Source organism: Tiliqua scincoides, chromosome 2 (genome assembly GCF_035046505.1).
Source record: "Tiliqua scincoides isolate rTilSci1 chromosome 2, rTilSci1.hap2, whole genome shotgun sequence".
In the NCBI taxonomy this organism is placed as follows: domain Eukaryota; kingdom Metazoa; phylum Chordata; class Lepidosauria; order Squamata; family Scincidae; genus Tiliqua; species Tiliqua scincoides.
Window position 1 is genome coordinate 140,774,005 of NC_089822.1, and position 25,684 is coordinate 140,799,688.

At 46.7% G+C, this 25,684-nt stretch overlaps 1 protein-coding gene across 2 annotated transcripts in view; it reads right to left on the bottom strand.

Moving 5' to 3' along the window:
• The window catches only part of SPATS2 (spermatogenesis associated serine rich 2), a 53,431-nt gene extending 38,371 nt beyond the window's left edge, over positions 1–15,060 (bottom strand). The window contains exons 1-2 of one of the 2 annotated variants that reach the window (XM_066617381.1): positions 14,823–15,060; positions 592–897 (exon numbers count right to left, since the gene is read on the bottom strand). In XM_066617381.1, the coding sequence (XP_066473478.1) occupies positions 592–616 (25 nt within the window). In that variant the 5' untranslated portion in view covers positions 617–897; positions 14,823–15,060. The remainder of the gene's footprint in view (positions 1–591; positions 898–14,822) is intronic. The other variant, XM_066617380.1, reaches the window with a different exon arrangement.
• Between the last annotated feature and the right edge of the window lie 10,624 nt (positions 15,061–25,684).

Consider the following 25,684-nt stretch of genomic DNA (forward strand, 5'->3'; position numbering starts at 1 on the left):
GGACATTTCCTGATCTACATAAATGATCTTTACGTAATTATACAATAGTAAATTGTATCTTGGTTTATTAAAAAATAAAGAGATGATCTTCTACTTCTGACTAGAAACAAAAAAAAACCCACATTTAACATCTACCTATGTACAATACAGGCGTGCCCAGGTATCTGAAGGGGTTCCATTCTGCCCCCCCCCCGCGGTTTACTGAAACCACAGATACCAGAGAACACCCCACCCTACCCTACAGAGGCAAGGAGAGTTCCACTTCCCTAGCCTCCAGAGGGTCCACTGAGCCCCACAGTAAAAAAAACACTACCAGTTTCCCTATAAAACTGGAAGTGACATTTTTAATGCCTTATAAGGCATTTAAAACGTCACTTCCAGTTTCATAGGGAAATAGTGCTTTTTTTTTTTTTTTAAACTGTCAGGCTCAGTCTGATGCATGTCCATGGCCTATGCTGGGCTCAGAGGACAAGGGAGCTCCAGGGGATGCATGTAGGGGGTGCAGATCCAATCCATCAATAAGTGAATCCATGTATACTGGTACCCCTCTGTATTATTTACCATTTGTTTGATTGCCAAGTTAAACCTTACCTTTTTGGTTTTGTTTCTTGGACATAGTAGCTTGTCTGTATTTAGTGTTCAATTATGTAGTGTAGAAACCAGAATCTGTTTCCTCAAATAAGAGAAGGTGACACGAGGAATTCAAGTGCTGCTTTGCATTGAGGCAGGAAGTGGCAAATCTCTGCTTGGAGACGGCAAACCCCCAGTTCCAAATGCAGCACAATAGTTTTCAAATCCTGCTAGCCAGACTGCAGATCACAGTAGATCCGTCCTCTTAGTACCAACCTTCTGTTAGGAAGCACAAACACAGCAGTTCATGTTGCTGTTTTTCAGATTCTGAAACGCCAAAAAGTACAAAAAAAATTTTAGAAGATGCCTACCATACTAGCAAGCCTCTATGCAAAAATCATTTTTCCAAAACTTTGGTTTTTTTAAAATCTGAAGCCCATTCACATTGCTTAAGGAGAACATTACAAGAGGTCAACAAAAAGTCATCAAGATAATCAAAGGCAGACTTTGCCCTGCATTTTAAACAGCTTGCAATTCCAGAATTAGAATAGTGCGTGCTGGTAAAATACATTTTGAAACTACACAGACAGTAGGATTGAGGATGTTTATGACTCAATAAGAGCAGTAAACATTTCCAATAGCATAAAATCATTTTTTCCTAAGGGCAGGATTGTTAGAACATAAGTCTTGAAATGCTAGTCTTTCTAAGGTATGGCAACATACCATTACAAAATATGCAGCACTCAATTGGCAGTACTGAAGTTGTGGCATGCGATTTTGCAGAAAAAAGTTGTTTTATTGTTAAGCACTTCACATTTTACTATTCAAAATGAAAACTTTGATGCAGAAGAACTGCCAAGAAAAATGGCTGCTCTGTTACTTTACAGAGTTATCTTTTGCTAATACAACTCTGTTTCCTTAAAACAAAACTAGCAATTAAACACTTTCAGGAAGACAATGGGTGAAACAAAAAACAGGCTGCAATATGTACAACAGAATAAAAAATTCTTCCTGGGGGGGAATGACATTGTTCTATCACAGAGGTCTCCAAACCCCAGCCCGGGAGTTAGATGCAGCCTATAGCAAGCCTCTATCCGGCCCATGACCAGCCTCTGGTCCCCTGAGAGCCTCTGGCACAGTTATTTATTATTAACAGTATTTATATACTGCTTTTCAACTAAAAGTTCACAAAGCGGTTTACAGAGAAAAATCAAATAACACGACCAGAGTTATGCTTGTGGGGTGGGGGAACAGGGGTCCATTTAAGTGCATACTTTATTTCTTTGGTGTATGTTGATGCTTGGTGAAATCCTGGAAATTTGAGCCCATTCATTCATTCATTCATTCATCTAAGTTCTATCTCTAATGAATTTATTTAAATTTTTTTCCATTCCTTGACACTGTGCCAGATATTTGTTGTGGCCCTTTGGCTGAAAAGTTTAGAGACCCATGTTCTAGCAGAAGAGCCTATGCCTTTTCAAAAAGACCTGAAAACCTGTGCTTTGTTTTGCCTCTAGTTTTAGGTGCTAGGAAGCCAGTTTGAGTGGTTCTCCAATGGGAGTCTTTTCCCCCCCTCTGGCAGTCAGGAGAGCAAAAGAGCTCATCTCAACTATCCTTGGCTTTTCTCTTTTCCAAGGATAAGGTAGGACCTCAGTGCTGAGTGTAAATGCTGAGAAACTGGAAATGAGCAGAGGAACTAGGGTGAAGCAGTTTTACAAGATCTGGAGTGGACAACAAGCACAGTAGTAGACTACTTACATGTATTATGAATTATCACGTTAACTTCATACGGTCAAGTTCAATACAATCTTATACTGAAACATATATATTAAAGTATCTTTTGACCACTTTTGTGCTTTGTTTTGATCAGTCTTAAAAATACAATTTTCCAGTACTAGTTTAGAATGTACTGTATTCACTTTTCATTTAGAAGCATACCAGCTTCTCGAATAGAAGCCCGTCCTATAAAGTACTGGAGGAGATGCAACTTCTGATTTAACAAAATGGTGCTATAGAAGTATTTTTTTTTAATATGTAATAAAACTTCACCTGAAAGGTTCACAGTTCTAATTTCATTCTCATTTGAAATAACCATCATCTTTTAAGAAAAGTATATAACGTACACAATTATTTGGGAATGATTAAATACATGATAAGCATTGTGTTCTAGAAATATTTACAGTTTACAAAGCCTCAGAAACATTGTGATACTTGCTCATTTACTAGCAGCCAGTAATAGGCCAAAACAGGGTTCAACTTTTTGATTTACAGTCTCGATACTAATAAAAGCTTCCACTTTTAACTCTACCAGCTTCAGAACCCAATGCACAGCAATAGGAAATTATAAAAGTTCACTGTGCTTTTAAAGGTACCTCTTTTAAACATTTTACCTGACAGTCAGAATTTTCAGTAAAAGGGAGGGTCCACACAACAGCACTCAAAAATGTACTTCCACATAAAAAAAGAGTCTACAACCTATCAACCTAATTTTATTTAAAGAAAAAATAAAGCACAAAACAGTCTTCAGCAAGACATTTCCACGTCAGCACAACAGGTGCTTCACTTAACAGCAGTGTGCTGGCTGCTGCGACTCAAGTATCATTTACACACCCGCCTTTTTCTCCACACCGTGCTGGCAAGCAGAGTTTAATGAAACTGAATCTTAGTTGGAAGAAATGCTCAGGCAGGACACATACAAGTGGTTTCAAAGAAAACAAGGTCTGTTCAAAAATAGTCAGTTTCACCTTCCTGAGAGCAGATCAGTTTAAAATAGAATATTTCAAAAATCCCTACAACTATGCCTTTCAAAGCTACCTGCCCCATTTAAAGGTATAAGGCAATCTCCCTGAACTGGTACCTCTTCTACTTGCAATACATTTACCCACTAAACAAAGGAGCCATTTGTACTGTGTGAACATACTGAAGCTATCAAAAAAACATCAATTACGCACTAGTAAATGAACCATGCATGCAGCTGCTGCAGCTCACATAGAAACATTATGCTTGTTGGCTAAAACTAAACACTGCTTCACACATCAAAATGCATGCTAGATTTCCAAACCTACACATAAATGGCATTTTTGGATTGCAACCCAAGGTGATTTCCCTCACCAATTTCTAATACAGAGTAAGCTATGCTTTGAAAAGAAACAGATTAAATCAATCATTCCAGCTAAGTGGAATAGCTATCCCAAAGAACACACACACACCCCTATTCACCCCTATTCACAGCAAGGCAATTGCTGCAATGTTACATGTGCTGGTCTGCGCTTATGAATAACTCTTGGAACAGACTACCAAACTACCCTAAAAGCTTTAAGCAAAAGCAGGAGCTGCTTCATATAACCACTGATAGTGTAGTGAGGCACTGTTTAACATAGCACTTGAGGAAGAATGAAGAGATTTTATACAATCAGAACTCATCTATTTATCAGATCTAGAACCCCATGTGGTCTCAGATTCTTGAGACATGGGCTAAGTGACAACATACAGAAGTAAAGCTCCTGCTCAAAACAAGCAATTTCATAAAGTATTTTGTTTTCTAAAGTAATTTGTAATACTGCATACAGATTTTGCTGCATGCACTATCTTAGTTAAGTTTTAGGCAAGTTATCAGGAAAATTTTTGATTTTTTAAGGAAAACAAAACAAGAAAAAGAAATATATATACCTCTATCTAGTTATAACTGACTAAGCTCAGCTAAAAAGGTGAAGGCAAAACAATTTTAAAAGCTCAGGAATATTGTCCATTAGTGAATCAAGAAAGCAAGACAGCTGTTGAAGAAACATCATATACTACCTAGGCCTGGAAATACAAACAAATCACTCACTTTTGTTGGTACACCAGGACAATGAAAGCTCTATGAACAAACAGGTCAAAACTGCACAGAGAATACTTAAGAGCACTTCTGAACACAACAACATAATTAACACAAAGGCTACAATCCTATAAAAATTCCTGGGAGTAAGGGGGTCCATCTTACATAAAGGAACTTCTGAGAGGACATAGGATTGCACTGTAAGCATTTTGTAAAAAGTTAACATGTTTCACATATATTTTTGCCTTACAGATTATTCCAGGGGTTCCCAAAGTGTGCATCATGACACCTTAGGGCAGTGGTTCTCAAACTTTTCTGGCCTGCAGCTCCCCTCATCTTTGTGGCCATTGGCCACGGCTCCCCGTTACATCACCTCAACTCAGTTACTCCTAAACAGGGATGAAGGTGTTTATAATTATACACCTAGAAACAAAAAAAAACCAAGTCAAATCTGCAGCAGAGCTGCCAGCACTCTGAGTTTGTTAGGAACACACCTGGAGGGTTTTGGAAAGGGACGTCCTTTTCTTTCTTGTAAGGGGGGAGAAGTGATGAATTTGCTGGGGGAGGGGAAGACTTTGTTGTGTGTGTGTATCCGTTAATTGCAAACTGATGTTAAACCAAGACCCAGAGACTGTTTAGCTGCAATCCTAACCTCACTTTCATGGGAGTAAGTCCCATTAAACACAATAGGACTTACTTCTGAGTAGACCTGGTTAGGATTGCACCCTTTGTCTTACAATACCAGCGAACTTGGGAAGTCTCTCCCCCCCCCCCCCCCAAATGAGGCAGGAGGAAAAAGGAGGATAGCTGAAAAGGAATGGGTATTTTTATTTATCATTTTTTGGAGACAAAACTTGACTGATCAAGAGCAGCTTTTTTTTCTTTTTAGAAGGGGGAAGAAAAAGAGAAAGGTGAAGATCCTTAGTAAAGCTGACACAGAGCCCAATCCTAGGCAAGTCTACTCAGAAGTAAGTCCCATTTGAGTCAATGGGGCTGACTCCCAGGAAAGTGTGGATAGGATGGCAGCCACACAGAGCAAGATTACAACTCACCCCCAAAGTAGATGGGGGCATGCTCGCGCGCGCGCACGCGCACACACACACACACACACACACACACTCACTCACACACCCTAATATGCAGGTGCCACCCCTATTCCCCCCAGGCAAGACAGAGGAATGCAGGCTGTGGCATTTGGACATCCCGCCCCACTAAGAGCAGGCTGGGCTTCCTCCTTCCCAAGCGGAGGGAAGCGCTGCGCTGCCTGCCTTTATTGGTGGAGCTCTCTAGTATCAGGCTTCCCTCCCAGTTTGGAGCCTGCCAGGAGCACGCGTCTCCCTTCTGACTAGGAGGGAAATCTGAAGTGCAGCATCTGATTAAATGCAGCATCTCCACAGCCCAGCCAGCCTTCTCTAGGTTCTGCTTCCCTTCTGCTCCAGGGAGGATACGGCCGGCAAGAAGCCCCATGCTGAGCAGCTGAGCACACTTGCTGGCATGTCCTCCCTGGAGCACGAGCGAAGCTGAACTTAGAGCAGGCTGGCAGGCAACAAGATTCAGCGGCAGCGCTGCCTGCGTTTCCAGCCGAGCCTACTTTAGTGCCAGAGGGTGCTGGAGAGGGCTCAGCTGGTAAGCAGACGCAGTACCGTCTGGCCAGCCTTCTCTGGGGTCGGGCTTTCCTCCCGGTACGGAGCCTTGTGCTCACCAGCCAAGCCTTCTCCAGACCGAGAGGGAAATCACGTGGCTTCCCTTCAGGTCTGGAGAAGGCTTGGCTGGCGAGCACGAGCCTGCTCCTTACGGTCCTCACCGCAGCAGGAGCGAAGCCCGACCCCGGTCCTCTCTGGCCTCAGGCTTCCCTCCCCATACAGGGCAGGCTTGTACTTGCCAGTCAAACCTTGTCCAGACTGAGAGAGAAGCCTGGGCCAGCAGTCCTACTCTGCACAGAGCTCAGTGCAATTGCTGACCAAGCCTTCTCCAGGTGCAGAGGCAAGCCAAAGCGCACACAGTGCAGGTGGCTGGAACGGCCAAGCTGGCAACCTCTCTCACCAGAGGTAAGCCCGATGCCAGGGAGGCTCCACCACCTCCCTCCACCATGTTTCACACACCCTCCCCACCTCACACTGCCTCACCCACCCTGTTCACAGCCGCAGAAAAGCAGCAAGTAGGGAGGTAGCAAGTGCAGCTGAGCTGAGCAGCTATGGCCACCTCTCTTCCCAAGATGCCTTGCAATGCCCCTGGGGGCTTGCCCCACCTACCCAGGGAGTCCCAGCGCACACATTGAATACCTCAGCCTTAGGGCAACACAGCACATGAGATTTTGCAAGATCCAAGATGGCAGTACCCAGCTGAGCTGGGAAGAAGAGGCTAGGGGTGTCATGACCCAGGTAAGTTTAGAAACCACTTGATTATTCAATAAGCCTACAAACTGGTCAATGTGTTTACTAATATACCTGTGCACACACATCTATTTTAAATCACACACAGCACAGAAGAAGACAACCAAGGTTTTGCCACCTGAAGAGAGATTCTTTCTCACCATAGGCAACAAAGCAACTGGCAAAGTGACAATTAACAAATCTAGGTGTTTGAGGCATATGAATGCAATTTTAATTAAAGAACAAAGTTGCAGTTCAAGCCTAATATACAGTAAATTCTACGCAAGTTTTGAATCTGGATTCAAACTGCAACTTAGCTGTAGACCCAGGTGGCCTTCAGAGTACAGTATCTGCTTTGCATAGATTGAATCAAGGCAGATTTTGTGCTATTATTCCCTGCTACTCAAGATATGAAGACACAAGACAGTTCTGCTGCTAAAAGTAAGCTGATCTGCTTTGAGTATTTTCAGGCTAAAGCATCTGTCAGGACATCATATACAAGCCTCTCTGAACCCCTTGGGAGAAGAGCAGGCTACAAGGGTATTAAACTACTCCACAAAATGAGACAGATAAACATGCACTGTTTCTTCACAAAACCAACCCATCAACCAAAAGCAGGAAAAAAAACATTTTTAATGTTGATATTTCTAAAAGATTTCTTTCTTCTTTCCCATTGCCCTGAAAACCCTCAGCAGCAACTATCAAGCTACCCTCAGAACTCTGCTTACACCCAACATTCAACATATCCTCTGTTGAACTAGCATCACTGGTACTGTAGCAAGCTTTTGAAATGAACGGATATCCCTTGAACAGTGGGTGGCCTGTCTTTCTCTGGGAAGACGGCAGCAAACATTTGCATACAAAGATACAGATTACAAAAGGGAAAAAGCCTTGTGAAACAAGGTTTTCAAGTTTTTACTGAGGAAAGCCAGCACAGGGCAGTAGCAAGTGCTGGATTAGGACCTGGTTCAAATTCACACTTTGCTTGGAAGCCCACTAAGGTAGCAGTTCCCAAACTGGGTGTCCAGGATCACTAGTGGGTCATGACTCAATATTCGGTGGGTGACAAAACTGAGGGCAGATTAGGCTATGTCAGCATTTCTCAAACTGTACGTTATGACCCACTTGGTGGGTTGCAACATGATTTCTAATGGGTCCTGAAGAGCCTTCAATGAAAACAAGAGTGATAGAAAGATCAGATAACTAATTGCCTCAAGCCCTGAAACCATTCAGAAATCAGATAGTTGCTAACTGTCCTGCAAAGAGCTGAGCTCCTGCAGTTTGTGTAAATATAGGAAGATAAATGTTTCAGAGTCTTTTTACTAGTGTGTTTCCCCCCCCCCCCCAAGTCCATCAGGGACAGGTACTGGCACAGGTGAAGAACAGGTCACATAACTAAGCCCTTCAAGACTTCATTCATTAGGGCTGCTTTATTATGAGAAATGGATCTAGTTTTTTGAGAATAGAATTACTTGTAAATAAATAAATATTTTCTAGATCACTTTTCATAAAGCTCATAAGGCTAGGTGGATCCCAATAGAGCAGCCATTTTCAACGACTCTGCCGTGGCACACTGGGGTGCCGTAAGTGGTCCACAGGTGTGCCACAGGAATTTGGAGAAAGGTCATTTATTAGTAGGGACAATGGGGGATGTAAGCCCCCCACTGGCAGCATGGTGTGTCTTGTCAATTGTCAAAAACATGATGGTGTGCCTTGACAATTTTAGTGTGCAGTGAGATGAAAACGGTTGAAAATCACTGCATACACTGTCATTTTTAAAAGTGGGTTCTGGTGCTGAAAAGTCTGATAATCACTGGGCTGTGTGTATCAAGGGATAAACAAGTTGCTAATTGGGGGGAGCACTGTTGCCCAATCACCATTATAGCCACACCCCTTGGCATTTCTAAATCAAGCAACAGCCTCTAAAGTAGCTATTTTCAACTTTCTTCATCTCATGGCACACTGAAAAGGTGCTAAAATTGTCAAGGCACACCAACGGTTTCTTGACAATTGACAAAGGACACTAAGCTGCTAGTGGGGGACTCATATCCCCCAATGGCCCTACTAATAAAAAACCATCCCCAAACTCCCACAGCACACCTGTGGACCATTCACAGGACACCAATGTGCCACGGCGCACAGTGGTTGAAAACCATGACCTCTAAAAGGTTTGGGAACCCTTGCACTTAGATGACTTGAGGCCAGTCACCAGCCTAATCTACCTCATGGGGCTGTAAAATAGGGGACAGTGTAGTCACTCTGAGCTCACTGGAGAAAGGGCGTGATAAAAACACAATAAGCAATGAATTTATTTTACTAATAGATGTGAAGTCATTTCAAGGAATCCTTGGCAACTTAATATTTAAATGTGTTTCATGGCCAGATTGTTGTTGGCATCCTTCAGTCTCAGAAGACTGTGGTATCGCGCTCTGAATGGTGGTTCTGGAACAGAGTGTCCTCTCCAGTGCGTGAAGACTGGGTAAAGTAGATATGGAGGATAGACTGTTTCCCATGCAGCAAATCCCTCCTCTCCACGTCGCTGAAATGGTCCAATGGAAAGGCAGAAGCCAATACGGTTGGTTCCAGCGGCGTCGCAGGAGTTGCCAGAATGTGACTGTGTTCAGCCACGAACTGCCTCAGGGACTCCGGCTCCAGATTTTGCCTCAAGGGTGACTCCTGAAGCCTTTTCCATAACTGGATGTAGCCACAAGGCAGTGGAGGTTTGGGATCAGAGTTTTCCTTCTCTCAGATGAGCTGCCTTCCCAGGCTGACGAGTCCCATCTACCCGGTGGCTGTTTAGTCACCTCTTACGACAAGTACAGCCAAACTGAGGGCCTATTCTTATCCCCCAGCAACAAACAGTAAACAGTACACATATCAAGAGCTTTGCCTAAATCTTCCATGAAATTTTCACCCAAGCAAATCTTACCACCACTGTGCACAAGCAGTGTTTTTTGTTTTCCAGTGTATTATCTACAAGATTTTTTCATTCTAGGATGTCACACAAAGGAACATCTTTCCCTTCAAGCTTGAACACCAGCATCAATGTTATGCAGCAGCGTCTGGCTAATTGGCTTTGGACTACTATAGTCCCTTACCAAGCTATTTTAGTCTTGTTGATTATGTGAATACATATGTACAAAGGACACAATTCATAACCAACAATTATCCTCAAATGCACATAGTTCACAAGATAGTAGGTTTACCACACAAGGCATAAATGCCCCAGAGAACCAAGATGTTTACCCCAAGTTATCCACCAAATCTTAAATCAAGATACAGAATTGAAACCTTTAGTATTAAAACCACATCACATTAAAATGCATTCGTCTGTAATACCTTGGGCCAATCAACTACACCAAGAGGTTATTAATTGGGGTTTAATAATTTACACAGCATTTCAGTTGTGCAAAACAATGATCCATAACACCATTCCTAGAAAATAAACACCAACAGAATCAAGGGGGCTTCCATTCAAACAAACATGGTAAAGATCAGACTGTAATCCTAGACCAGGGGTCTCTAAACCTTTCGGCCGATGGGCCGCATCAAATATCTGGCGCAGTGTCAAGGGCCGGAAAAAAATTAAATATAAAATTTAAATAAATACATTAGATATGGAACTTAGATGAATGACTGAAATGAATGAATGAATGGGCTCAAATGTCCAGGATTTCTCCAAGCACCAACACAGCCCAAGAAATAGAGCACACACACTTAAATGGACCCTTATTCCTCCACCCCACAAGCACAACTCTGGTTGTGTTTGGTCAACTGGGCCAGAGGCTCTCAGGAGATCAGAGGCTGACCGCGGGCCAGACAGTGGCTCTCCACAGGCTGCATCTGGCCCCCAGGCCAGGGTTTGGAGACCCCCTGTTCTAGACTATGAGGTGGAAAATTGATCCACTTTTTGGAAAGTGACTTTCTAGAGCTCACATATCAGAAGTGTTGATAGTTTGGCTACAATTTAAATCCAAAGCCTCTAAGATCTAAAACAGCAACAAATTCTGTGTGCAAGTCTGATCTCTTAAACACTACTTAAGATTTACAGGCTTGTATGCAATTTTTTTCTTGGCAGTGACAGATTGGTGTTAAATCTGATCTCAACAAAAGCCAACAATGCTGGCATAAACTGATGTCTTGCACCACAACAGATGATGATCATCATATGTGGGACACAAAATATAGAGCAGCAATTTTCCTCAGTTCCCCCAAAACTTTTCCTTCCTACTTCATTCAAAGGTTACAACCCTATGCACACTTTCCTGGGAGTAAGCCCAATTTAACACAATGCTTACATCTTAGTAGACAGGCATAGGGTTGTGCTGAAAGTCACCTATTCCTCAGTTTTTCAAGCATTTCTATGACACTTACTTTTCAAAACTATGACAATTCATTCTAGCAGCAACGAACTTCAAAGCCCACATAGCCAAGAACACTTTAAATACCAGATTGCTATTGGTCAGGTGCAAACCCTACAGCTGAAGGTAGCTCACAGGTGAGCTACATTTCAGATTATGAGACATCCAAGAATAAAAGGTAGCTTCAGAAGGCTACCCTGACCCAGAGGGAGACACTACCTGACCAAGACCTACAGAAGTGAGGACTGCCAGGACCCTGCTGAAGGAGACACACTGCTGGAGAGGAGGGACTCTGCTGCAGAAGACTGGATTGGGAAGACTGGACTGTGCTTTAGAGACTGGATTGGACTTGGACTGGAGGCTTCAGACCAGGGGTCGGCAACCTGCGGCTCTAGAGCCGCATGTGGCTCTTTCAGCTGTCTGCTGCGGCTCCTCCCGGTGAAAGTGGCAAAGGGGTTAACAGGAGGCACCTGTGCTGGGAGGGCAGGCTGCTTCCCTCCACCCCCTGAGCTCACTGCCCTCCTCTCCCTTCACCCCCACCTGCCCCACATTGGTTTCCCTTTTCAATTTTGCCCACTCTGCAGGCTTAAGTTCCCTGTTTTTCCCTTCCCTAACTCTCCAGCAGGCTCAGCCAATCAGCATCCAGCAGGCTCCTGGCTTTTTCAGTTGGAATGGCTCAAGGCCCTTCACTGGCTGACCACCAACCAATCCTGAGCTGCTCTCCTCCTCAGCCATTGCAAGCCCTTGCAGCCCGCCTTTCCCTGAGTAGGTCCCCACTCAGTGCAAGGAGAGGCTTGTCCCCCACAGCAGAGGAGACATCCTGTGTGTCTACTCAGTAGTAAGCCCCATTACAGAGGATGAAGCTTACTCCCAGGAAAGGGTGCCTGGGATGGCAGCCTTGGAGCCTGCTCAAGGCCAAGCACAAGGATGGGTGAGTGGGAGCCCGCACAGGTCTGTTCAAGAGTAAGCCCTGATGTAGTCCCTGGGCTACTCCCAGGAAGGTGTGGAGGGCTGTAGCCTCAGCCTCCTCCTGTGCAGGTCTACTCACAAGTAAGCCCTGCTGTAGTCAGTGAGGCTTCCTCCCAGGAAAGTTTGGAGAGGACTGCAACCTGAGAGCTTCAACCAACTTGTCTGCTCAGAAGTCCCATTGTAGCCAATGGGGCTTACTCCCAGGATAGTGTGGAAAGGGTTGCAACCTGAGGGAGGGAGGGCAGGCAGGCAGGGCAGAAGCTGGCCTGTGGCTGCCCCCCCCTTCTCTTCCCCACCTCTGGAGTCTGTGTCTTTTTTTCCTTCCAGCAGGGTGCCTCTGGAAGGTGGAGGGAGTTCTTTAGTATCCATGTAAGATAAGCAGATGTCATAACTGCCATATGTATTGGAATCCTGGAAGATCTGGTGAGGAGGTAGATGTGGTGTCAGCAGTGGCCCCTTTAAGGCCTGGGCATCCAGCAGAGTGTGCTGCACAGCTACAGCCACTTGAAGGCAATAGGGCCCTCAGGGATATAAAGGGCACCTGAGGCAGGGGGTGTGGGTTGTAGAAGGAGTGCAGGTTGGAGAGGAGACTGACTGGGCTTATTGACTTTGACTTGGATACTCTGACTGATTTGACTGACTTACTTTGGAATCTGACCTTGGACTGTGACTTGGCTTATTGACTTTGGACTCTGCCCTGGATACTCTGGCTGACTTTGTGACTAACTGCTGGAGACACTGGAGTTTGAAGTGTGGCTGCTGTGCCCAAGACCTGCTGAGGACCAAGGGGCTGCTGTAGTGGTGGGAAGCTGCTGGCAGGAGAAAGGACCTCTGCAGGTTGAACAGGCGAGCTACTCTGGAGGTGGGGTCCAGCAGGACTACAGGGCAGAACCAGGGTCATTTGTTGGGGGAAAGAAGGGGAGCTAATTTGCTTAAAGTGGGCACAATTCTCCAGGCAGAGAATGGCCTTGGAATCAGGCAAAACACCATAGAGAACCAGGCGTCTGAAAACACAGGACAAGAATGTATGACAAAACTAACTAAAAGCTACAAGAGGGGGCTACATTATAAAAATGGGACCTATAAGAGCATAAAGTTGAAAAAAAAACTATATATGCAGTATTATCTTCATTTTAGATGTCAAAAGGGTTTTGTGGCTCCTGAGGTTTTTTTCCTCCGGAAAACAGGTCCAAATGGCTCTTTGAGTGTTTAAGGTTGCCTTAAACCCCTGCTTCAGACCTTTACCCACTTAGTTAAGTGGAGTTTTGGAGAAGGAAAGCCTCTGGACAAGAGTACTTGCAGGAGTGTCTGTGTTTGTAGCAATAAATTCTTGTTAATTGCTCAGCTGATAAGGAGTTCTGTTCATTTCTTTGCACACCACAGCTGCTATTCTTGGAAAAGGAGGGTGTTAATTAGCCAAAAAGTGGGCATTAGAAGGGAGTTGGAATATTTGGACAGAACAGATTGGCATAGTTGGCAGGATAGGAAGAATTTAGGCAAGATAAGCTCAAGCCTACCTGGCAGCCCAATCCCCAAGTTGCCCACCTGACAACTCCACTTATTCAACTGCAGGGAAGATGCTCTGTGAACATAAGAACAGCAGCCCTACAGGATCAAGACAAGGGTCTATCTATTCTAGTCAATACTGCTTCCCACAGTGACCAACCAGATCTGTCTGGGAAATCCATCAGCTGAGCTTGAAAACAACAAGCCTTTGCCAGGCATTGCTCCCCCATCAACTGCTATTTGGAAGTATATAGCTTCTGAACATGAAGGTTCCATATATCAATCAAGGCCTATAAATCTATTCCCTGTAAGCATGTCCGATTTGTAAAGCCATCTATCACTCCATCTTGGGGGCAGGGAATTCCATATATTTGTTGCACTCTTAAATGCTCTTGCCCCTTGGTTTCAAATGGGTGACCCCAGAGCAGCCCAGACCCTCAACCTTTGTCATCTCCCAGCACACTGACAAGGTGCTACAATTGTCAAGGCTCACCATTGGTTTTTTTTTACAATTGACAAGGCACACTGCACTGACATCAGTGCCTCGCATCCCTCAGAGGCCCTTCCAGCAAACAACCCTCCCCCAAACTCTTGTGGCACACCTGCAGACCATCCGTAGCACCTGTGTGCCACAGCAGAATGGTTGAAAACGGCTGCCCCCCAAAGAGACTAACAACCTGATCCTATGTGCGCCTACTCAGAAGTAAGTCCCATTATAGTCAATGGGGCTTACTCCCAGATAAGTGCAGACAGGGCTGCAGCCTCAGAGTGGAAACCTGGGGCCCTGTCCTTTCTGTCCCATGCACGATTTTATGAGCCAGTACCAAGTGCCCCCCTTCCAGCCACCCTTTACCTCAGGGGAACCTCCCCAGGAGCACTTTCGCCCCCCTCCAGGCTTCCCAGCCCTGCGCAGGCATCAGACACCGACAGCCGTTCTCGGCTGGTGCGCCCCAGTACAAGCGCTGCCTGGGAAAGGGGCGCGTGTTGAGCCTCGGAGAGCCCGCCCCCCCCCGACCACCAGCCCCTCCGCGGCTGCCTCTTGGCCCGACCCAGCCCCGTGGCGAGAGGCCACTCGCTCCCTCAGCCTCGGCTCCCTCCCTCGGTGCTGCTCCTCCGCTGGCCCCCCTCCCACCTCGGCCCTCTCGCGGCGCCCCTCCCCCTCACACACACGCCCCCTACCCCCACAACGGGATCGCCGCTACCCCACAACCGACGCCCGCCCCTCACCTCAGGCCGCAGCAGCCACCGCAAACCACCGGGAAGCGGGCCCCGCCCACCAGCCAGCGAGCCAGGAGCGGCGAGGAGCGCTCGAGCCCCGCGGCCAATCGAGTGCAGGGAGCCCGTGCCCTTCAGCCAATGGCAACGGCCCCTTCTCTTGGCGGAGCTCTGGCCAACCGCAGAGACGGACAAGCGAGCGAGATTTCGAGATGGACGGCCGCGTTCGGCTCGAGAACAACAGAGCCGCTCTAGCCGCCGAGCCCTCCTCACGCTGCCCACCGGGCCTCCGTTGGAGCAACCGCCAATCGCAGAAGAAGGAGGCCGCTTCGCCCCAAATCACGGCGGCCAGAGCCGCAGGCAGCCAATGGACGAAGCCGCAGGACCCCGAGCCAATCCGGGTGCGGGGGGCGTGGCGAGAAGCTGCAGTGACCAATAGAGTGCAGCCGAGGAACAATTGGCCGCGTTAGCTCCGCCCTCCGGATCGAGACGGAAAGACCCGAACTCTTTCCGGAGAAAGCCGAAGCGTGCAAGGAGACCAAAGGCTGCAGCAGGGGCTTAGGACCATCTCTGTAATGGAGGTCTCAGGTCCTTGCTGGCCCTTTAAGAGCAGCACAGGCAGAAGTCCAGCTGTGAAGCTTTCCTCAGTGTGCTGGGAAAAGCTGAACTTCTGCCTGTCCTCAGGAGCCCTGCCGGGTGGGTGGAGGTGGCCCTGTGGTTCAGCAGCCTTTCCCATAGCCCCACAACAGCCATTTTCAACCACTGTTCAGTGGCACACTGGTGTGCCATGAAGGGTCCGCAGGTGTGTCACGGGAGTTTGGGGGAGGGTTGTTTATTAGTAGGCCCATTGGGGGGTGTGAGCCCCCCACCAACATCATGGTGCCCCTTGTCAGTGGACCAAAACTCATGGTATGCCTTGACCATTTTAGGACCTTGTCAGTGTGCTGTGAGACATTAAAAATCCCCATCAGGAACATGGGGGAACCACATGCAAGAGTAGCATTAAAATACAAATCAAAAGTTGTTCCCCTCTTTTCCCTGCCCCCTTATCCTGTTTATGGCCAGAGATTTGAAACAACGGCACATATTTGGGTTCCGTAGTCACCTCGCCTTAATTTCAAGAGCCCAGTCCCTGCTCAGCAAGTTATTAACACTCTGGTTATTTGGTTGTGAGGTGACACCAATCTTCTTATATTCAGAGTCATTTGTCCTCTTGGGCAGCTCTCCATATATCCCAGTCTGAAGTGTGACACTCCAAACTTTTCTGACTGGTGGCTCCCTTGACCTACTGGGCCTTTGGCTGTGGCTCCCCATTAGGCCTACAATCCGATACAGGTTGTATAGGATGGCAGGGTTTTTCCGTGGCTCCCCCAGCTGGTTTCCCTGGGGAGCCACGATGCACAGTTTGGGAACTGCTGCTCCAAACAGTTTCTGTGGTTCAGTTCTGGTGAATTCCGCCTCAGACTAAGCATAAACATTTCAAGTTGCCTGCTGGAAATCTGCCCAAGTAGCTGCCTTTTGGGCAACCCTACATCTTCCCTCAAGCCTCAGGTAACCATTCCGACCTGTTGTAAATTTGATTGCTGAAGCCCTGTTGTCACACATCACATGCCCAGATCCGTATATGTTGTCAGTCAGTGCTGGTTTTCTGAAATATATACAAATACTGCACATATATATCTTCTGCATCCAAGATGGCCCTTAGGATCATTTTTTGTTCCCAAAACCTGCATTACGAAAGTGGTTCCAATCCTTTCCTTCTGTTTCTCTACTTTTCAACAGCCCAACAGCAATGCCTGCTGGGCCCAGAGAGGATAGTAGGTACAGTATTTCAAACATTCCTAATGTGTGCCCCCTGAAGTCCAGCACAAACATTCATAACCCCAGAAAGGCACTTAAGAAGAATTAGGAAGGTCCAAAGAGAAGCTAGCGAGACAAATAGGAATATGGAGAAGGTGAAACTGAAGTTTGCCAAGATTTCACACACTAGTACAGGAACTCCTACTTGTAAGAATGGAGGAATTCAGAAATAGTTAAATTACATCAGTCTTTCTGGATTAAAGGCCCAATCCTACTGAGTGCATGCCGGCTCACAGCCAGGTGTGCACTGTCACAAACATGCCTTACAACACATTTGCAATCTCTGGCACTTGGACTAGAGCCGGTGAAGCACCGGAGCTCCGCTGCTTGGTGGTCATGAGGACCACCGAGCAACAGAGAGATAGGTGGAGGTATGGGTGGAGGTGGCAGAGGGAGGGCGGGGAGGAGGCATTCCAGGAAGGGAGGGAGGTAGAACTTTGCTCCACCAGATCCAGAGGCTCCATGTTGGGCTGGCTGCCCAACACGGATGCTCTTCATTCTATGCTGACCTTTGGGTCATCATAGTATCAAGTAGCCCCATTGTGTGGCTACTCAGTTTACCATGGGAAGGGGACAAAAATTCCCTTCTCCTGAGGAGGAGGCGGCGGCGGCTACCTGGAGCGTACTCTCAGCCTCTGCTACCCTGCATCAATTATGGTCTGGATGCCAAATTTTCACCAGCTCCTGGTAGCTTTTGTTGATTTCTTCAGGGCTGGCGTCTTCATGGTGGGCTATGATGAAGAGGGGAAAAAAGCCTATCAGAGCTGTGAAATGCGAAGGAAGTTCCAAAGATCTGGGAGCCATTGAAATGGCTGGAGTAGGGGTGGGGAGAGTAAAATAATTGTCCAGTTGTTCCTGTTCTGATGGGTTCAAGTGCTGTGTGAGTCAAAAGTCTTGTTTGCAGAACTAGATAATGACACAGGGCCCAATCCTATCCAACTTTCCTGCTCCAGTGTAGCCACAATGCAGTCCCATGGTAAGGGAACACAACCCCTACCTTGAGGAGGTGTCTATAACTGCCTCCCCACCATAGGATGAATGAATGAATAAACCTTTATTAAGCATAAAGAAACCATAGGATGCACCATAGGATGCAGCACATGACCCATTGGCATGGTTGCACCAGCATTGGAAAATTGGATAGGATTGAGCCCACAGTCTCTAATGGGCACATGCTGTTTCTTAGGTTTTTGGGAAACCAAGCATGCCTGCACTGCACTCACTTCTTTGTTCCCTTTATTTGCAATTCTGGGCTTCTGGGAATTCCTTATTTTCCCTCCTTCTCATTCCAATGGGATCAAAACTAAAGACACATCCCTTTGTGTCAGTAGTCTCTGGGCCTGAGTGCTTTTAAATCCAATTTCCAAACTGTAAAAGGACATCTTTTTCCTCAAAGTTTTTTTAGTCTTCCAATCAGCCTTCATCTACTGATATTTAAGGCTAGCACTCTAACAGTGCCCCCCCCCCTGGGGCTGAGGCATAAGAATAGGCCCTCCGTTTGGCTGTACTTGTCTTAAGAAGTGACTAAACAGCCACCAGGTAGATGGGACTTGTTAGCCTGGGAAGGCAGCTCATCTGAGAGAAGGAAAACTCTGATCCCAAACCTCCACTGCCTTGTAGCTATATCCAGTTATGGAAAAGGCTTCAGGAGTCAAAATCTGGAGCCGGAGTCCCTGAGGCAGTTCATGGCTGAACATAGTCACATTCTGGCAACTCCTGCCACGCCGCTGGAACCAACCATATTGGCTTCTGCCTCTCCATTGGACCATTTCAGCAACGTGGAGAGGGGGGATTTGCTGCATAGGAAACAGTCTATCCTCCATATCTACTTTACCCAGTCTTCACGCACTGGAGAGGACACTCTGTTCCAGAACCACCATTCAGAGCACGATACCATAGTCTTCCGAGACTGAAGGATGCCAACAACTTTAACAGCACAATCCTAGGTATGTCTACTCAGAAGTAAGTCCCATTGTTAGAGGTGGGAGAAAATGGTTTTATTTTTCATGGATTTTGGTGTCTTCCAAATTTAGAAGTGCATAAAGCAGTGTTATGTGTTTTTATTCAAAATTTACATTATTATAAATTATAATTGCTTTAAAAGCATACTAGGTAGGTGATGTAGGTGGTATAGTGTCAGCAAATGCAGCCACAGTCATTAGTCATGTACCCCCTCCCCCAATTGAATTACAAAACCAAACAAAACAGTTTTGTTTTTTTTCACAGATTTGGGGGAGGGGGTTGCTTGTTTACAAAAGTGAGAAAATGGTGTTATGTGTTTTCATTTGATTATCACCGTTTTCTCCCATCTCTACCCCTTGGGTTCAACAGAACCTCCTCCTAAGAAAATGTGTACAGGATTGCATCCTAAAATTTCAGACAATAATGAGGAAGCTGTAGAGGAGCAATATCAGAGAGTTGGTCCAGGGCAGGTACAGGCATCAGACAACTTACCACATGGCTTTACTTTTATGCCTTTTGAACTCCCTGCTTAAATAACTCTGGTTTTGAATGATCTCATTTCTACATCTATAACATTTGCTAAGTGATTCTAAGATTGCAGAATTATTAGGCTAATGACACCGTATGCTCTAGGATGCTGTTAAAAGCAGAAGAAAAAAATTAATGAGATGAATAACTAGCTTCTTCAAAGACCTTCAATTTTCTTTTTCTGATTAGATTCTATATCTCCCTGTTACAGGTTTTTTTAATATATATATATCTTGTATTCTGTGTAATAGTTTGGTCTGGGCTCCATGCATCATTTGTATTCTGCTTTAATAATGCCTTGTCCATTGGCCTGGATGATTAATACAACCTATCTTGCAGCCAGAAGCCGGGGGGGGGGGGCATCTGGATCTAGGCCATTGCACAGGGAGTGAAAGGTTTAACCCTTTCCCCCTATGCTGCTTTTCCAATTTAAATTGTTTTCTTGAAAACATACAAAAGGCAATTTAGAACAGGATACACGGGGCAAAGTTTAGGTCCTCACTCAGCACTGTAGCCCAATTCCAAATCTCTCTCTCTCTCTCACACACACACACACACACACACAGTGACTGCTTTTAGCAAAAGAAAAACACATTGGGCGGTCCATTCATGGATCTCGTGCATTATGCATAATTCAGCCCCACCACATATTATTCAGTCCAACTTTACAGATCTAATTCCACTGTCATCCCAACTGCCATAAAGTGCATCTCCGCACAAAGAAGGTTAAACTAGTCATAAGGAAGTGCCCTGTACCTTCTATGCAATCTTGGGCCTTGCCTGCCTGGTCTTGCCTTCCCTCAGATACAGCAGCAATGACCTCTCTAACCACAAAGTCCTTTAGGGTGTCTAAGGAGGATGAGAGCAAGACTGCTAGCTCCTAAAAGATAGAAACTGTCCCACCTACTAGAATCAAGACATTATGAATTGAATAACAATTTTAAAAAGAATGTATTGAAAACGGTGATAGAGAAATGGGACAAGGACTAAAACTAGACAATCATATTGCCAGATTCAATGCAGGAAGGCCAGCTCAAGGGCCATTCCAGGGCCATGTCACAGAGCAGAGCAGCAGAGCTATATCCAAACCCCTGTTCCCCGGGCAGACACCCCCCCAGATGCCAGTGGTCACCGTACCATCGATGGAGGTAGCACAGATCTGAGGAGACCCACAGGGGCCATGCAAGGTCTGACTGTGGGGAAAACACACAGCAGCCACAGACTAGCTCAGCCATTGCCCCGGCCAGACAAGGTTAGGATAAGGCCCAGCTCTGGCAACCAATCCCAATGCACCCACCTCCCCATAAAAGCCCTGACCCAGGGCCTACACTCCCTCAGAGAACAGGGTGCGTTGCCCAGGGCTATGGCACCCTGTTCTCTCAGGAGGGGACTTAGGTGGTGGAGAGCACTCCTTGCACACATACACAAACACCTCACTCAGGCACTGGGTACTAACCATGTCTGCCTGTTCAGTTCCTTTCTCTTCGCAGGTTTCCTCCATCCTGGCTCGGCATATGCCTGCTGGTGCCCGAGTGGTGCATGCCATCCCCATGCTCTGCCCACAGCAGGCAGGTGACCCTGGCAAAGTGGGGCAGGGCTGGATGTGTGTGGGTGGCGAGGGCCTGGGCATTGCCACAAGACCCCACTGAGTGACTGTTTGACCTGCAGGAGTCATGGCTTGGGCAGACGCTGGCATCGCTATAGCTGAAGCAGCTAGGCAGCCACCAGCATGGTGCACAGTACGGCGCTGATGCTAGGAGGCTATGCCGACCCCCCCCCCCCCGGCCAGTTCCTCCAGCCCCATGGAGGAAGCAGAGAGGGAGCAGCCATCACCAGCAGCCAGGGCATAGCAGCAGCATTCCCCCTCTCTGTGGAGGAGCGGGGGGGGGGGGGAGAGGAGGTAGTGATATGGATGTGGCAGGTACGGCACATCTATTCAGGTACCCATGGGCAGCCAGCGGGGTCTGCACAACTGCCTCCTATACCTGGAGGGCGCCACCCAGACCATGCTACGAGGCCTCCGGGACTATGGGTTGGCAGTCAGCACCGTGTCCCAGCACATGTCCCCTACTGGGGAGGCAGCAGTGCTGGCTGCAAGGCCAGATTGCCACCCTGTAGGCGGCAATGCTGGCCCTACTGGACAGCATGGGGATGGGCCCTGAGCATTGGAATCTCTGAGCCCCCTTATCCCCCGCTTCCACCTGGCCCCATCACTCTGTGCCCCCCCCATGCCCCAATTCCCCACTTATGTATGCCATATTGGCAGTGCTTTATTCCAAACCTTGTTTCTCTGGGGGGGAAACCCATTCGTACAGGATCCATGGTGTGTCTCTCTTACTGGGCACGCCATCCCCATGGCAGCAGGGATTCCATGTCAGGTCACCCAGCCCTGCCCTGGCAGGGGCCCCTGCTCATGCTGCCACCCCTTGATCCTGTGGGTGTGGAGGGGAGGGTTAGGGAGGCAGCATGCACATCCTACCCCCCCTTGGGCCTTCTGCCTCAGAGGCCCTCACCTGGCCTTGGCTGAAGAACCATGCTGTGACATACTCCCATATCGCCACTTCTCATGGCTCCTGCCCTGGCAGACGGCAGCCCCTTATCAGCCAGTGAGATTGCCAAGGGGTCCTGATCATGTCCCCCAGCAGTGGGATCCTTCGCCGCAGGCACATATTGTGGAGCCCAAACGCCTGCTGCACAACCATGTGGGTCTTCCAGTGAGCCACACCATACCGGCCAATGAGCCCTGGGGTGTCCACTGCATACAGCGTGAGGAGGTACAGCCGCAGGGGGTAGCCACGGTCACTTGGGGCAATGAAAGGGCATCAGCACAGGAATCCCCCCTCACCAACCCCATCCACCCAACCCCTTCCTGCCTAGCAACCAGCCCATCCCCTCATGCCATGTGGCTACAAAGGCTCAGACAGGCTCAGACTTAAAGACCTGAGCATCATGGACACTGCCTGGGTACTCTGCTGTCACACTGGTGAAAAGGTCTTGTGGGTCACAGGTCACCTGGATGTTCAGGGAGTGCTAGTGGTGGCGGTTCCTGTACATGGTAGGCACATCCAATGGAGTGAGTATCCCAATGTGCCTTCCACCCTTCAAATTGGGATTATGTTCCATTTTGTTCTCTGAAAAGAGACCTGCAGAACAGTGCAGCACACCCACTCAGCTGCACTTTTCTCTCTCCTCTTTCAGGCATAGATCCAACTGCTGAGGAACATGGTCACCTGGACATTGGCCAACAGCCCTATTCCTGTAGTACCTGCTTCAGCCGCAGTGGAACATCCGCAACATCCCTGACAGTCTGATGGGGGGAAGGGTGTCCTGTGTTGTCTTCTCCTTTTCTTTCCCCACATCAGCCCTTCCCAAAGAGGTTTTTTTCTCCAAGCATCTCTGACAGGTTAACACAAAACCGCTAACTTTTCAACAGAGTTGGACTTAGGCACTTGGGTTCTTAGTGAACAATTTCCATCTGCTGCTAGAAACAGATATGCTATCAACCTACTTCCTCCTAGCTCACAATTACACCACTGTAGACAACAACAACATACAACAAACCTTTATTAGGCATATAGTTTTACAACTAATATCTCCAAACAGTCATGTATGAAGGTATATATTAAAAGAGAGATAGGAAATAAGAGTTAAAACACACCAGTTTGCTTACACAGTTACTCCAAGTTGCTTAGAACCAGCAACTTAGCCCACTTCAAGTTGCTCACATGTAGAAATTTAGCAACTGGAAGGGTCACAGATTCAAATTCACCTGCCAGCAAAAGTTGTAAAGAGGTGATCTCAGAGAGACCTTTTTTGTTTCCAGATAATGAGGGGAGATACTGGTCTCTGAGCACCTGATTAAAAGCACAATGCAGAACAATGTGTGGAAGAGAGTCTACCTCTCTGAGGCCACAATTGCAAAATCGTTCTTCCTTTGGGGCATTTCTAAACCTACCAAGTAGGTCATTAGAAGGCAACACAGTTGCATCAGGCTAATGTTAAAGCCCTCCTTTCAAAGGGGCACTCTAAGAAGGACAGGTATTTTGGTTGTAGACCAAAGGTATTGTTAAGATGGAAATTTAGGGGTGAACATTTTTTTTGTGCTGCAGCCAAAATCTCTTGCCTTTCTATGTCTATTAGTCTTGTTATCAAGAGCCTGATAGAAGTCTCAAGTGTAGCAGCTCCTTGTAGATCTTCCTCGAGACCCATTTGTCTAATTTTCTTATTGAATAGAGCTAAGCAAGGAGACAACAGCGAGTCAGTCAATAACCCCTTTAACAATGGATTTTGGTCAGCCCTGAAGCACACTTTGGCCCAGTATTTTAAGAAACTGGACCAAGCTAGAAACTCCAGCCTATATTGGCCTATCTCCAGGCAAAGTGCCGCAAAGGGAACGCAATGCGGTACACCTAAGATCTTGTATAGAAAATTAGAATGTATCTTTTCAATTGAATCATTTAATGCTGGCATCCAAACAGGAATGCCATACAAAATTTGAGGTGTAACTTTGCCATTAAAAGCCTGGAGAGCAGCTGGAATGAATGAATTACCCCAAGAGAAGAAAAAGCGAGTAATAGCCTGAACAGCTAGTTTGGATGAATTAATTACTGTAAGACGATGGGAAGACCAGAAATGCCAGTAGTGAAACCGGAGACCAAGATACTGAAATTCCTTTACTTGTTGTATTGTTTTACGATTGAAAAGCCAAGACTGTGATTTCCAAGAGTGCCCAAACACCACAATCTTGGACTTTTCATAGTTTAGCTGAAGGGCATTGTTGGTAAAATATTCTATGCAGGCATTAACCAGTCTCCTTAATCCTATTTTAGTTCGAGATATCAGGGCCATGTCATCAGCATACAAAAGGAGAGGGATATCCACTGAACCTAATTTGGGGGAATGCGTATCAAAGTTTGCTAGATAGGGAGCCAGATCATTAATGAAGAGATTAAACAGGGTGGGAGCAAGAACACACCCCTGCTTGACCCCCTTGTTGATTGGAATTGGGGCCGAGAGGTCACCCCTCGGAGATAATTTCACTTGGCATGAGGTGTTTAAATGAAGCGCACAAATTAATATTAATAGCCTTTTGTCCACTCCCATCTTCTCAAGTTTATCCCAGAGTCTATCTCTATCTATGGAATCAAAGGCCGACTTTAAATCTAAAAAGGCCACATATAGTCGGGCTTTATTTTGAGTCCTTTGTTTGAAGATTAGGTGTGATAATACCACACACTGATCAATTGCAGACTTATTTGGTCTAAAACCCGCTTGCCCTGGGCCTATGATGTTATGGTCCGAGATCCAGGCAGAAAGTTTCTTAAGCAGATGGGAAGCATACATTTTCCCTGCCAGGTCTAAAAGGCTGATTGGCCTGTAGCTGGGGGAAAGTTTTTTATCCCCTTCTTTAAAGATGGGAACCAAGATAGATCTAGTCCAAGTGTCCGGAAGTACCCCAAATTTATCAATTCTAGTGAAAAGTTCTGCAATTATTGGGGCCCACCACTCTGGTGCTTCTTTATAAATATCAGGAGGAATTGAGTCTGGTCCCGCTGCTTTACCCAGCTTTAACTGCTTAATGAGTGAAAGAACTTCATCCACTGAGACTGCAGGCCAATCAGGGAGATCTAACGGGAGTGGCATATTAACAATGGAGACAGGTTTAGATTCATCTAAATCTAATGTAGACTAGGGAGGCCCTGGAGGCATTCAGAATCTTACTTCATCAGGAACAACGACAGACTGTGCAGAAAGTGGAAATGCTCTTGGAAGAAGCTGTCAGATATGATGCAGACCACACATCGCCTTACTTCATGTGAGAGCACATCTTCTCTACAGGACTCTCCAATGGTTTCCTCAGACAAAGACCCTTTCTTAAGGGTGACCTATCAGACTGAGATGCATCAGGAGTCCCCAGTCAGGGGAAGCATGCCTTACTCCCTCTCTCTTGGGGGCTCTCCCTCTACAGTGCCTCCTCCAGTTGGCTCAGCCTGGGCTTCTGAGTGTGAGAAACAGCCCCTTAACCATCTGCTCCCTCCACCAAAAGAGGCCATTGATAGCGAACACTGCTGTCTAGATGATAAAATGGAGGGTGTGGTGATGGAGATGCCCAATACATCTATTCAAATTAAACAGCAACCTGCCTCTACTGTTTTAGCGGAACCCATGGCACAACTCTCCCAGCTTTCAACAGTGGATATCCTACCAAGCCAACAACCATTGATCCATCCTGTTCCTGATGGAACTCCAGCCGTAGCAGCAACAGGCAATGCTCTAGAAGAGACAAATCTGCTGGATCGATTGGAAACCAAGCTAAGTTTGCCAGAGATCATTATGCTTGAGCCAGAGCTACAACCACCTGCCTCAAGCATGCAGAGAGGCTCAGAAATTCAAATTCCCTTAATTCCATCAGACTGACTGCTTCCACATCGACTCCCTGAAGCCCTCCAAGGTCAACTGAAAATCCTGTCTTGGAATATCGCTGGCTGGTCAGCAAAGTCACGGGAGAAAGTGCTAGATGAAAT